Here is a 14,925-nt window from a genome sequence, read left to right as displayed (position 1 = left end):
GTGGGAGGGAGGTGGAGACGGAGCCTCGCTGCTTCTTGCAAAATGATGGAAAGGCCTGTCTATAGCCTGCCAGTCCTGAAAGTCACAGCTGAATTGTCCTAGCTAATATCTCGAGTTTGTGCTCACTCCTCTTCATGCATCCCAGGAGAGAAATGTATCAAGGCAGACGAACGCTGGTTTTACCCCTTTGAGTTTGAGGAATATGCAGGGAAAAAGTCCAGCCGGAACTGGAAGACCAGCATCCGCTATCAGGATACCACCCTGCTAAAGCTGATCAAGGTGGGGAACAGCACCAATATAATGAGCCATAGAGGTCATTAAGATCAGTGTGGCTACGTACCGGGAAGAGGCATAGGTTAGCTGAATTTACTAAGGTAGTAGTTAGCTCACAAGCCATGCTGGGGCAGATCTTGTTACCTGTGGATGGCAGCTTTGCACTGTCACCGTCTGTGTGGTGCTGAACTGCAAATGTTCTCCGCTATTGTCTTTGCAGAAGGGTGATTTGACATGTGGAAAATTTAAGCCACGCCGTTCTCAGAGTATTGAGGTAAGCAACCACAGAAGCAGTTATTTAACTACGACCCTCTTTAGCATGATGCTGCAGTGACTAGGTAACCAAGGCCCTCTTTAACATGATGCTGCAGTAACCAGGTAACTGAGGCCCTCTTTAGCATGATGCTGCAGTAACTAGGTAACTGAGGCCCTCTTTAGCGTGATGCTATTCTTACCAGGTAACTAAGCCCCTTTTAGCATAGTACTTACCTGTGGATGGCAGCTTTGCACTGTCACCTTCTGTGTGGTGCTGAACTGCAAATGTTCTCCGCTATTGTCTTTGCAGAAGGGTCATTTGACATGTGGAAAATTTAAGCAATGCCGTTCTCAGAGTATTGAGGTAAGCAACCACAGAAGCAGTTATTTAACCAAGACCCTCTTTAGCGTGATGCTGCAGTGACTAGGTACCCAAGGCCCTCTTTAGCATGATGCTGCAGTGACTATGTAACCAAGGCCCTATTTAGCATGATGCTGCAGTAACCAGGTAACTGAGGCCCTCTTTAGCATGATGCTGCAGTGACTATGTAACCAAGGCCCTATTTAGCATGATGCTGCAGTAACCAGGTAACTGAGGCCCTCTTTAGCATGATGCATCAGTAACCAGGTAATTGAGGCCCTCTTTAGCATGATGCTGCAGTGACTAGGTAACCAAGGCCCTCTCTAGCATAATGCTGCAGTAACCAGGTAACTGAGGCCCTCTTTAGCATGATGCTGCAGTAACCACATAATTGAGGCCCTCTTTAGCATGATGCTGCAGTAACCACATAATTGAGGCCCTCTTTAGCATGATGCTGCAGTAACCACATAATTGAGGCCCTCTTTAGCATGATGCTGCAGTAACCACATAATTGAGGCCCTCTTTAGCATGATTCTATAGTTAACAGGTAACCAAGCCCATTTTAGCATAGTACTCCAGTGACCAGATAACTGAGGCCCTCTTTACCGTGGAGCTACAGTGATCCAGGTATCCAAGGCCTATAGTGTGCTGTTCTAGCGATGTGATTTTGTTGTAAATAATATTGGGGTATTTATAGAGCAAAAAGTAATTTATAAATTTCTCAAACCTGTCTAGGACTGATTTAAACAACAAGGATGAAAATGGTTATGATTGTCTCAGAGAACGCATGCAACACTCATGCAAAAGCAGCGGAGGTGAACTTTAAAAAGATATTTTGAACGTATATATCTAAATCTGTAAAAGGAATAATAATTAACCTTAGCTCGCTTTGCTATTTTTTAATATGACGGAGAAAAACTGTTTTAGCAAAACTTGGGGTGGCAGTTACCAGGTAACTGAGGCCCTCTTTAGCATGGTGCTGCAGTGATTGGGTAACCAAAGCCCTCTTTACAGTGGAGCTATAGTGACCAGGTAACTGAAACCCTCTTTAACTCATTGCTACAGTGAAACTTGGGAGAGGTTATAGCCAACAATAATATAAATATTCTGTGAGCTGTTGAAATTGTCCACTTTATGTCCTTTCAGAGACCAGAATTAAAAAATCAAGCCGAAGTCTCCACCTCAGGTCAGTCTTCCTTTCTTCACTTGATCTTATGGTTTCCTTTAGTCAGCTTGTAGCTTTAAAACTGTATGATGAGGAGCCTATGTGTCCGGTGTATAGGACATTGGCATTCATAGCCATAAGGTTTTGATATATGGGGCAACTTTTTTATCAGCATTGCTTGGCAGCATTGCTGAGCAATGTTGTTCAGACATTTTCCCTTTGATAATGGGCAACAAATTTTTATCTGGACAATTCTGATCTCGGTCGGCATTTTTTGAGATCTTCCAATCAGAATGATAGCAGCTGATCATGTGACTGAAAACAAAAATGGTGGCCAAGGAGCTACACCTTTTGTTTTGTGATCTGGGATAATTTCACTGTGGAAATACTTCTCTTTATTCAGTCCATCATATAGGGACATCTTCCCTACATAGCATATGTGCAGTGTCCTTTCAGCTTGCACTGAAATGGTTCTTGCACTGGTTTTAATGTTTAAATTATTCTCTTAAGATCTTGTACTGTCTTCTGTTAATTTGCATACTCGTATTTGTATTCCTGTTTTTTGCACCTAGTGTGCTGTGTAGTGTTCTCCTATATGTCTTGTAATTTTGTCCTTTGCATAATCTTTGGCACTGGAACACAAACAATTGTGATATGTTTGCACATAATGGCAATAAAGTGAGTTCTGATTCTGATTATTTAATTATACCAAGGTAAAATCAAATTTTCATTTTCTCTCTTTGGCACCTTTAAAAACTATGTTAAATTGATGGTGGATTATCTTTTGACCAGAGTATCTATTCAGTTTTGTGCTATATGTCTGGTTGGGGAGCAGACGCTGATGCAGCACATTGCCACACCCACGACACAGCAAAACTCCTCAGAATCCCGACCAGCGGGATCCATGCTGATACACGGTCAGATACGTGGTCCAGTCCTACCCTCCGGAAATGTCCATCCCTCTGCTGCAGCCAGGTGTTATGTGGGCTTCCCCTTGGCCTGGTGCAGCCTCTTGGGTCGTCAGCAATGAGGTTTTCTCTGAGGGTGATCCGGTGCTATATGTCATACTTAAAAAATAGAAAACTAGATGATCAAGCCAAGACAACTGATAGCTGTAAAAGCTTAAGGTTCCATCTTTATAGTATCAGTCTCCCTGGCAAAAGATTAAATTTTTTTCTTGTTACCAACTATAGGTTGCCTTGATTAGTTGTCCTGTATCTCTGCTGCTTGCCAGTTGCTGAAAAATTGCCAAGCAACGTTGCTCAAAATGTTACCCCATGTATCATCACCTTTTAGCAAGTCCTTTCCAATCAGTTTGTTTTTGTGTAAAACAGTAAATGGAAGTCTGCCCTTTGGTGCTTTTCAGGGTCCAAGTCAAAGAGACAGAGGAAGGAGGCCGGAGAATCACCACCAGGGGGTGCAGAAGCCCATGACAGGGGGGATGGTGAGGAGTACGTGTCCCATTTTGCAGGAAACCGTCTTCCGGTAACTTGTGGATCAGCCAGAGGGATTCTACATAAAGATCGCTTTGTGTCAGGTGAGCATTTTGTGGGTGTGTGTATGTATGTATGTGTATATGTGTATGAATGTCTGTATGGTAAAACCTGTTACTTTTTAGCTTGTGAGGACATTTGTCATGTCCCCACAGTACGGCTGCCGTGATTAGTTGATGCATTCAATTATGTCCACGATGAAAATGCGTCGGCATCAATATTTTAGGTCGACGCCTCATTTTACTATTAATGAGATTACCTTTTCGATTAATCAAACGCTTCAGTTAATTATACATATGTTTTCCTTCATTATCACCATGTAATTGTGGGAGTAGTTCAAATTATTACAAAACAAAAGGTTGGTTTGTACAATGCAAAGTTTCGGTGGCATACCATACCGCCACTACTCTCAGAACTCAAACACTTAAAAACCAAAATGATTTACCGAGTGCACTATTATTATGAAAAGAAGCATTATGACATAAAAAACTGGTTCTGAAAACCGTCATTCGGAAATACGTTGGATCCCCCGCTATATCGCGGATTTTTCCTCGACGCATCAAAGTTCTCTGTGTATCGCATACCTTGCTTGTACTCCGAAATATTGTTGTGAGCAAACTTTTTGTGAACCCATACTGAGCTTAAAATGTTTTTATTTTTACATATTCCATTACGTATACAGAGGGAGAGAGACGTGTATACATACATACATATACATTAAAAATAATAATTATTATTATGTTACTCAACTCATCCTTAGCCCTACATCCACATATCATATGTGGTTACAAAGTGTGTTTAAAACGTGTGGGAGGGGTATTTTAAGGCTTAAACTATATAAAAAATTATAATAATTTATATGGTCTTTCTATATCGCGGATTTCCACCTATCGCTGATGGGTCTGGAACGTCATTTTAAGACTTTAGGTATAATTAAGACAAACATTATACGAAATATAATACCTTTTACTAAATAATTAAAAATAACAGGATACATTTAATAATTTGTTGTAATAGATGTCCATTTATTTATTTATAGATATTTTTATGTATTTCATTTTGAGTATTATGGGGTTCCTTAGATTTCATCCTCTTTCGCGTACTTCCGACATCTCTCGCGCTGTGGGTCGCTCGCTCGCGCGCACTGTCACTGTTTCTCGCGATTTCTGCTTGGCCTTTGCCCGGTTTGACGCTATACACAACACTCGCTTACTCAGCAGGTTGGGTATTGACTTGGGTATGAGACCTTTTAAGCAGGAACAGTGCAGATCTCTCCACTTCGTTGATTGGTCACTTTGAATCCTGTGATTGTGGTTTGCTTTGGAAGAAGACGATCACTGACTAGTCGATGAGAGAACAGCCAGATTCATGCTCTGTCATAATATCTGAGGAAGGAAGTCTTACATTAATTTAACATCTTTCAAAAGTCCTAGTTTAATATTGCACGTTAGAGGTGGTAATCGGTATCATACATATATAATTCAGAATGTAATACTTAATGATTTATTGATACCAGCCGATAAACACACCAACATGAATAAGGGGAGAACGGGGGGTATTTTTCGTACGTGGATTACTCGTTTAGCCGGATGCAATTGTTGAAGATTTGGCATGATCTTGGATCTGTCGGTTGTTCGAAAATCTTGCTGGATGTGTTGTCATAGCAGCACATCCAAATCCACAAACCTGCTCGGTAAACAATGATTAGCTCACACACTTAATCAGTGTCCGTGCGTGGAAATCCATTCAGTCATGGCCTCGCCATTCATGGGTGAGCAACCAGTTGCAATTGGTGCACAAGTAATAAGAAAGGAATTTCAAATTGAGAGGGTTTTGCGTGATCGGCAAGATCCTTTATTGTTGCCGCATGATATTCTTTTCGAAAGATGCCGCTTCAGCCGAGATGGAATATCATATCCTAATGATATTAGCTCTGTATAGTAGAAGTCCAACTAGGCGAAGTCGTGCTCTCACAGCCACACAGCCAATGTGCATTGCCTTGAGATATTTTGCAAGCGGCACTTTTTTACTGTAAAAAATATATCAAAGAGTACAGTTTGCCAGGCAATTCGCAAAGTCTGTTTGGGCTGAAATATTTGTCTGAATTCTTCTTATTAGCCTCAAAAGGGATGTTTTATAAATATTAAAGATTTCCTAAATTTCATATACATAAAATTAACAAACACATACTCACAGACACACATATATATGAATGAAATGTCGTGTTTACTAGTTTGAAGTATATTTTTGTACTTCACTTTAACTCTTTCTCATGTCCTGCATGATTGTGCTAGTATTGTGCTTGATCTGTAATAATGACAATAAAATAATAATGAAACATAATTCAAGTGATAAATACAATAACTAAAAACTATTTACGCATTTAATTTGTCAGACACTTTTTGCCAGCTGTCTTTTCTGGTTTGGGCCGCTTTTGATGCGTTTCCTTTAGTACATATTAAATCTTTGAATTCATCATACCCCTCTAATAAAAGGTCCTGCTCAGACTGTGTGAAAAATTGCGCCCTGTTTTTTGACATTTTATGGAAGCCAATAAGTGACTTGCTGATCATGTTTTCTAGACTCGATTTATATTGGCTTTTCAACCAGCGCGGGTGCGCGCAATCATCTCAGATGAATGGATCCAGCTGCTAATTGGAGTTACTAAATTGCCCATAGGTGTGCATGTGTGAGTGATTGATGTGTGAGTGTGCCCTGTGATGGGCTGCCCCCCCATCCTGGGTTGTTCCCTGCCTCGTGCCCGTTGCTTCCGGGATAGGCTCCGGATCCCCCGCGACCCAGTAGGATAAGGTTTGAAAGGTTTGGAAGATGGATGGATGGATGGATCCAGCTAGACTAGTCTACTACTCTACTGTGTTTGGAAAACCGACTTATCCCGGATGAGTCTCACTGACATTAACTCATCCAAGATGAGGCATCGGATCTCGGATGATTTAAGCGACGTCCGAAAAATACATATCTATCTGTCTATCTTCCTGTTCACGTGCACGAGCCGTCAGCGCAGCTTACATGCCGTAATTATTTTAACTTTTCCAAGGCAGCTGCGTTTATATAAAGAGTACTCCGAAATATTGTTGTGAGCAAACCTATTTCACACTTTTAGTTAGCTCCACATTCTCCAGCAATATGAATTAAAAATACAAAGCAAGATGGGAATATCCTTCTGCTCACACGAAACTGCCAGAAAACTGAGTGCAATGCCAATCACCATAACACCACCTGTACAGCATGTGTCCTATAACGGTCTGTCAATATTGCTGTTGGGTAAACTGTAATACCTCCTTCATTTTTAAGCCAATCAACATCAACCCAAATTCAGTGAGTTCCTCTGGCCCTCTCTCATCTTTCACACCCATCTATTTTCCAGAACAACATTTGTATGTCTCCATATAACTGTGTATCAATATTCATTCACTCATTCAGTTTTACTTTGCTTGGAAGTAAAAAATATGCAATATTTTACGTAGTTATTTAATACAAAACAACACCCATAGTGGCAGTTTTATAGAAATCTGCAAATTCAATCAAAAACTAAAAATGCCAAAAATCTTGCATTTTTTTTGGTTACTTGTGGATATGGTTAGGGCTGGGTTTGGGTTTGCATCTTCAGGGAGCTTTCGTAGACAACGGTGCACACTTGCCTGGACAGTGTGACAGGCTGCCTTCAGTGAGCTAGTTCCTTGCCCGTCCTCTCAGGGTTGCAGGGGAAGTGCATTCGGATGGAAGACAAGTGGGTGACACCAGTGGATTTTTTGAAGGAGAACCCAACATCACGTAACAGCAAATGGATGAGCAGGATCCTGTGTTCCGGAAAGCCCCTCAGCGACCTCCTCGAGGTGCGTCAGGAGAATGACCCGGGTGCAACAGGGAAGCCTGGTGTGAAGGAACTTTTGTTTGAGCTCTTCCCATATTTCACGGGCTTTTTCGTTTGGTTGCTTTTAGATGTTGTCTATAAGCTAGGGGTGGCATAAATGCAGAGGTGTAAAGTAACAAAATACAAAATACTGTATTTCAGTAGGTTTTTCCTAGATTTAGATTTATTTTACTTGAGTATTTCAAACTGTTGCAGCTTTGCTGCATTTCTGATCCAGATAATGTCTTCGTGCTCCAATCATTTCTGCACGACACCGTTGTTACCCAGTTTTAAAAATACTATTTATGAAAAACATGCAGTGCACATGAATTGAGCAAGAAATAGGTGCAGTTAACGTTTACCCAGGTAGATATGAAGACAGGACTGCGCTCCCTACTTACCATACTCTGAGTGATGCACTACACATGATGGACCAATTAAGGCAGATCTGGTGGTGATAGCTAGGGCTGAGCGATGTCTAAAGAATATTATGCACTACAATGTTTTAATCTTAAAACATCAGGATAAATGATCATATTGGGTAGTCTTTTAGTACTCGAGACCACTTTTTGGGAGGCTTGGTCTCATCTCGGAATCGACTTTATTTTCACAGAGAGGACTCGAGGTTTTATTTCAAGACCAGCCAAAACCACTCATCAAAACACCTCAGTGTTAATTACAGCAGCTTAATATTCATCTGTTTCTTATTCCAGAGAACCCAACAAACACAAAATATGTGGATTTTCGCACCCTTTAATCTTAGGCTTCTAACTTTTGATAGGTATAATGCACAAACATGCATATCTTTGCGATCAAGAGAACTTACTCGATCCGGTTATATTTTAAACATCTCCCACAAAAAGCACCCCTAATAATCCATAAAACATTGTTATTATTCACATTAGATGAAAAACAGGGCATTTTCACTTCCGCAATGATCCAAACACTACCCTTCTGGGAAGAAAATATTGGTAACACTTAAAGCAGTCATTATGTTTCATTATGCATACCTTGAATGATTTATAATACGTTCAACAAGTATTCTAAACATGGCTATATAGGCATGACATTATACTTGTGTATTATGCATTATGAATGCTCTATGAAGGTCTCATCTATAATGCATTATAAATACCTTCATAATACAGCACAAAGCATCCTTGGTTGTTATACTGACCATTATTAATCATCATGAAGGTATTCTGACTGACGTTTACATACCTTCGCATTTTTGAGTCCAAATACAGTTCCTGCTCCTTTGTCATATCACATGGTTCAGTTGGCGGGTGTTTTCCTGTCATACCAGATACTAAGAGGCCTTGCCTGTCTGTCTGCCTGTCTGTCTGTCTGCCTGCCTACAGAAAAGGGTCCTGAACTTTCACCCACTCCCGTGTGAATGCGGACTGTGCACCAATCAGGATCAGGCTTTGGTGAGAAGCTTTTATTCCTCTGAGGTCACTGCCTTGCCGACACCACCCCTGTACTCCATCTGGCACAGAAAGCCTTTTTGCACTCAGCTGTGAAACCTGTTAATACTCCTGTTAAAGTGAGGTGCAGATGCTCACCTGGAGTAAAGCAACATGCAGTTACAGCATAGTATACCTTAAATGTTTGCTGTTTATGGTTAAGGTTAAGGTCACATAATTGTCTGCAGATATTTGAAACTGTTTATCATGGAGCATTAAGGATCATCACTGACTGGAGATGTTATATGCATCATTATATATGATACTTTATTGCTGGCTGGCCCCCGCCTTCTACACATTGCATTTTCCAGTTTTATGTTTTCATTTATTAGAATGTTACAGATAAATGTTATTTGACTGCTTTAATGCCCCAGAAAGATCTTAAGATAAAGATTTCGTGCTTATGTCTGTCCCAAAACTTCCGTCCTGGAATGTCCTAAAATTGAAGGAATTTGAAATGAAAGGTACAGCAAGATCCAATGAATTGAAATCTTTTGAGTGTGAATGTTTCAGTAACATAATTTACTGTGCCTGAAATCTGGCTTTATTATATAAAATTTGGTTGTTGTCTTAGTCTGATCTTCTTAGCCCTTGTCTGTTGTTTTTGTAGTGTCTGTCTGTCTGTCGTCGCTAAATTGCCCATAGGTGTGCATGTGTGAGTGAATGGTATGTGAGTGTGCCCTGCGATGGGCTGGCCCCCCATCCTGGGTTGTTCCCTGCCTCGTGCCCATTGCTTCCGGGATAGGCTCCGGACCCCCCGCGACCCAATAGGATGAGCGGTTTGGAAAATGGATGGATGGATGGATGGATGTCTGTCTGTCTTATTATCAGATGTGAGTCTTTTATGCATTCGTTGTCTGAAACGATTTTTATTTTTCCATATCACTTTGTGGGACTAACCTGGTTAAATTAAGGTCAAAGAAGTTTAACAAAAAATTAAAATCTGCTTTTTATCTTCTATTTCTTTGTCTTTCCCTGTCACTTCTCCCCACATGCCACAATACATGCAGAGGGAGCAAGACAATGACGATGACTGCTTCATATGCGATGTGCCAGGCTGCCTGCTGTGCTGTGATCAGTGCCCGCGAGCCTTCCACTTTGAGTGCCACGTCCCTGCTATGACTGGTGGAGCTGCGGAGTGAGAACCCCTACTCACCATTAAGTGTTCTACATGACAGGGAGACAATACAAAGCAGTTAATGAACACATATTTGAGTACCTGAACCTAACAGGCCCATGGTGGTTTTATTATAGGATTCATTTCTTTGGATCTTCCCCTAAATCCATATGTACTGGCATTGCTGCACAATTTTAGGGACTGTGGTCACATGACTCGCACGGACAATGAGTAACGGGCACATTAAAATCAGGTGTCATTGATGAGGCACCTCGGTGGAAACAAACGGGGGGGTGTGTCTGTGTAAGTAACTGGTCTTGCTCCCCAGTTACAGGGACAAGTGGATTTGCACTTACTGCGTGCTGAAGAATACTCAGGGTTGGCGACACCCCTGTGAAATGACACTCCAGGTTGCGCTAGAGAGCCCTATTTCAGCTCGCCTGCTGGTGAGTGCCAACAGCTTCGCTGCCCCATTGCTAAGCTAACCACTGAAAAACAACAGACGTAGATCACTGACAGCGTACTGCAACCTTGCCGTAGTTCTTCAGACCATCACGGTTTCCTTGGTGATACGTTTAATTGGCCTTGATACTTTTCTAGGACTGCCAGTACCTCCTGTTGTGTCTGTACAAGGAGGACAAGGAAAAGGTCTTGAAAGGTGGCCCCCAGCACTTGGTGAGTGTGTCGGACGTTTTTCATACCTTTGTCTGTGCTTGTATGGGTTTTCTGGGTGGGATTAAAGTGTGTTCACACTTAAGAGTACTGGTGTGCACGGCAGGCAAGTAACTATACCAAAGTCATCAAGGAGCCAATGTGGCTCGACAAGATTGCAGAGAAGCTGCAGAACAAGTCCTACTCCACTGTGGGGCAGTTCTTCTCGGATGTCCAGCTGATGTTTCGAAACTGTGCATCTTTGAGTCAGGTAAGATGGAGAAGCTTATTGAACTCTGGTTCACAGTAAAAGGATGAATATCTAAATATAAATTGTGCTTTCATTTTTCTGTTTGGTGATGCTTAAAGTTTGTTGTTCTAAATTTAGAAACTTTTCTTCCTCAGGGGAATTATTATGTGGAGCTGGCAACCATACTCACCAGTTTGTTTGAAGAGGAATTTAGGAAAGTCTTCTTCATACACCCTTAACCTCAGATAATTGTGGTCCACAAGTAACCAAAAGTATATCTGTATTGTATTAAGTATTTGGAAAATATGACTATGACTGAGTATTACAGGCCACTTTACTAAGAATTCTTGTATTGTCTTATGCCTTTAAAATTTAAAGCTGAATTTCACCACAACTGCTGTTAATTTTTTTTGTCCCTCCCTTAACGATAAGAATGTTTTAATGGTTGTTTCATAAATAATGAGATAAGTGAGAAAGTTTAAGGTGATAAGTTTCAAACAAACCATGACGCTGTCGCCATCAGCATTCCCAGTCAACATATACTTCATCTGTGTTATAGATATGTGGATCTAATCTTGATAGCTTAACGCTGAATGCAGGGTGTAGGCAAGCATTCTTTTTTATTATTATTGGGTCTTTGCATTCGCAGTAGCTCAGTCAATCAGAGCCTCTTTCCACTCATTACAAGCATTTAGGAAGAAAGCATAGCATAACGTAAAATACGTCATTTAAAAATCGTGTCCGTTTTTTCAGATATCCTATGGAATATTATTTAGCACTTCGTAATGCATAGAGAATGTAATCGTTACAACTCTTTTAAGAAGCTGATGTAAACCATGTAGAGAGTGACCTTGTAACCTTTAGAGAATGCAGACCAATTACTGCTGTGCACAATGTGATGAAAAACCTTGTGTTGGCTTAGAAGCTTCTGTATCTGTTAGCTATTTTGTTAGCTTTTGATGAATGAAGATGTACATTATTAGTGCGGCAGCTTATCACTATGTTGAAGGACAGATATATTATTAACCCTCTAGCCAGACAATGTGCAACAAGCAGACGCTGCCAGGGTTTGCTACAGAAGGAAGGGATTCGCCTGAGTTCACCAAAAGTTCACGATTGGGTATTTAAAAAAACTTAGTAGAGATGGTCACGCTACCATTATGTTCAGCTGAGGCACCAAACAGTAAAAGAGAAGACTGACAAACTTATCTAGGGGTGTGGATCAAGGAAGAAAATGATGATGGTGAATGGTTGAGGGAATGATGATGCTTAAGTGACGAGATACCCCATGCACGCAGACATGATGGGTCATCAGAGCTCCCACAGCAAAAGACTAATCCAAATGCAGAACCGAACGCCACAGGAAATCCTTCTTACCTGTGGCAATAAGACTGTATAACTCTTCCTCATTCTGTAGATGACCTTTTCAGAATCTGTCATTAATACTCATTTGGATCGTGCAATATTACTCCTCTGTTTGTTATCGAATGTTTCTTTTATCCACCATCACATGCTGCTATCGCAATTATTCAAGGCACAAACACTTAGTCACTTTTCATTACACATGCACTAATAATGTTACTTTATTATGTTTGTTATAGCTTAGTTATAGTTTTTTCTTTTTTAACTTTTTACAGAGTATGAGCATTTATGAGTATTTATATAGTTACAATACAGTATCACTCATAGTTATTTTGCACTATTATTTTCTTTACCTTACCTTTATTCCTATTGTTGCACTGAGCATGTAAAGGACAAAAGAATTTCCCTCGGGATAAATAAAGTTTTTTCTTATCTTATCTTATATTGTTACTCAATAAGAAAATATATAAAAATTGGCATAAAACAGTATTGGACACACTTGTGAGTGTCCAGCCTTGGTTGTAACTTCATTGTTGCAATAAAGACTGAATCTGAAGATCTACACAAGCCTCTCCTGATTGGCGGGGAAGGAAAAACCAGAACAATTCAACCTTCATTTACAAAATGGCCGGTTTGCGTTACCTGACTATATATCATTTTGACATTTGGATAGGGCTATAGTTTTATGTAATCGCTTTAACCCCGTGGTGACTAAAATGCAACAGAATATAAAAAATACGCGCATGCTGTTTGCTCAGTCAAATCACTTTACAATCTACATGCTCAACCTCCTAAGGAAAAACTCATCCCAGTCCGAAGTGGTATTAAGGATCAATCATAACATATCCAGTGAAATATACGTCTTATGTAAGCCTATCCTGTGTTCTTGTGCGAGATTTGAACACCCCTTCTGATATTTTACAAAAACATAAAAAATGCCTACTGGCGTGGTACGAATTTGACTGCGATACGCCCATTCACTGTAGCTGGGACGGAGTTTCAGTTTCATTTTCCATGTAACGACAGTTAAGATTAACTTCCGCAAGAGACGTAGGCGGGAACTTTCATTTAAAACAAAAAATTGCAAGAAACTTCGTAAAGAAACGCAACGTCTTATCAACTCAGGAATCGAAGCATATGGTACGGCAGGGTTAGTGTCGCATCTTGGGACGTCTAGTTTTCGTTATTCACCGAGCAAGCAGGTTGTTTGGGCAAATAAATATAAGCAAGGCCTATATCGGGCTCCTCCTGTGAACATCTATGTGAATGCTACTGAAATCTTTATGATCGAGATTTGACCACAAAAACCCAAACTATGGATCCGTTGGACTTTAAAACCAACGACGAATTAACCCAATTTTTCCGCTGCAATAAGACAGTCATATCGGGCATCGAACATCCAGACACGTTATTTCGTCAACTTAGAGACCACAACCTCATTCCCGAGGATAAATATAAGGTTTGCGCTTTTCTTCTGTTGTTTTAAATTATTATTATTATTTAAGTTATTTATATTATTTGCCTTTACTGTTTATATTGTGCGCTGATTTTCGTCTTTAAAATGTGTTGGCATGTCTGCCGCTATACATGTATGGCGACTTTCCTCCCCTCAGAAACTGATGAAGATGAGATGCAAGCAGAGAAAGGTGAAAGGGGTCTACGAGGTACTGGAATGGCTGGAGACGACGTGTCCCGAAAACATCTCGCACTTCTGGAAGTGTGTTTTCAAAGACCACATCCTCCAGCAGTACCCGATTCTGCGCCTCCTGCGAGACAAACTGCTGAGCGGTGAGTTCGCTGCGCGCTGAAATTACTGGTTCCACCATCGTGGGTTACACAACTAAAATACGGACATACAAATAACAGTATAATTGGATAACTAGTAGTAATTGGTCAAAATCGACATATTATTCAAAACTCAAATCGCAGGTGACTCTGCTTTTTGGCACCTTGACTGAGTACCTAACTGGAAGGAAAAAAAGAGTAATTAAAGCCAGATATCAGTTATGCAAAAATAACACGGTTTCAAACTTTAATGCTCATGCAAGAAATCTTACAGCAAATCTGTATTATCCCATTATAAACCTAAAATTAGCTACATCAAAAATTTTGGGGTAGTTTGTAAACTCTACAGACTATTGACATGTTAATAAAACTGTTACATACATGTCTTATGAGGAGAGGTTAGCTGAGCTAAATCTGTTTAGCCTCGAGCAAAGGAGACTAAGGGGGGACATGATCCAGGTATATAAGATTCTAACAGGTTTGGATGCTGTTCAGCCAAATGGCTATTTTAATATTAAATACTAGAACTCATGGCCATAAGTGGAACTTAGCAGGAGAACATTTTAAAATGAATTTCAGAAAACACTTCTTCACACAGCATGTAGTTACAGTATGGAATAGTCTTCCTGTTAGTGTAGCGCAAGCTAAACCCCTGGGTTCCTTTAAATCAGAGCTAGATAAGATTTTAACAACTCTGAGCTATTAGTTAAATTCTCCCCAGACTAGCTTGATGACCCAAACAGCTTCCTCTTGTTTGTAAATTTATTATGTTCTTATGTAAGGTTGTTTGCAGACTTGTCTCGAAATGAAACTCTCATGACCAAAGTTGGTGACACTGATGTCCTCCTTCAGTCAGGTTGGCTCCTGTGGGTT

The 14,925-nt window shown here is 40.4% G+C and overlaps 2 protein-coding genes and 1 long non-coding RNA gene across 13 annotated transcripts in view; 2 read left to right on the top strand and 1 right to left on the bottom strand.

The window, feature by feature from the left end:
* The window catches only part of LOC125717364 (nuclear body protein SP140-like protein), a 29,888-nt gene extending 17,065 nt beyond the window's left edge, over positions 1-12,823 (top strand). Inside the window, exon 17 of the mRNA XM_048990216.1 lies at positions 11,389-12,823. The gene's annotated coding sequence lies outside the window, so the exon portion shown is untranslated. The remainder of the gene's footprint in view (positions 1-11,388) is intronic.
* The window catches only part of LOC125717362 (nuclear body protein SP140-like protein), a 56,597-nt gene that overhangs the window by 17,138 nt on the left and 24,534 nt on the right, over positions 1-14,925 (top strand). For 2 of the 11 annotated variants that reach the window (XM_048990204.1, XM_048990205.1), the window contains exons 1-2: positions 13,295-13,726; positions 13,881-14,055. In XM_048990204.1, the coding sequence (XP_048846161.1) occupies positions 13,583-13,726; positions 13,881-14,055 (319 nt within the window). In that variant the 5' untranslated portion in view covers positions 13,295-13,582. Of the gene's footprint in view, positions 1-145; positions 280-493; positions 548-838; positions 893-2,035; positions 2,076-13,293; positions 13,727-13,880; positions 14,056-14,925 lie in introns of those variants that run through there. The other 9 variants (XM_048990208.1, XM_048990211.1, XM_048990202.1 and 6 more) reach the window with 8 other exon arrangements.
* The window catches only part of LOC125717365 (uncharacterized), a 45,333-nt gene that overhangs the window by 5,885 nt on the left and 24,523 nt on the right, over positions 1-14,925 (bottom strand). The window lies entirely within an intron of this gene.

The sequence above is a fragment of the Brienomyrus brachyistius genome, chromosome 22 (assembly GCF_023856365.1).
Source record: "Brienomyrus brachyistius isolate T26 chromosome 22, BBRACH_0.4, whole genome shotgun sequence".
Lineage (NCBI taxonomy): Eukaryota > Metazoa > Chordata > Actinopteri > Osteoglossiformes > Mormyridae > Brienomyrus > Brienomyrus brachyistius.
The sequence above is the reverse complement of the archived record's forward strand: the minus strand, read 5'-3'. Positions and strand labels throughout refer to the sequence as shown.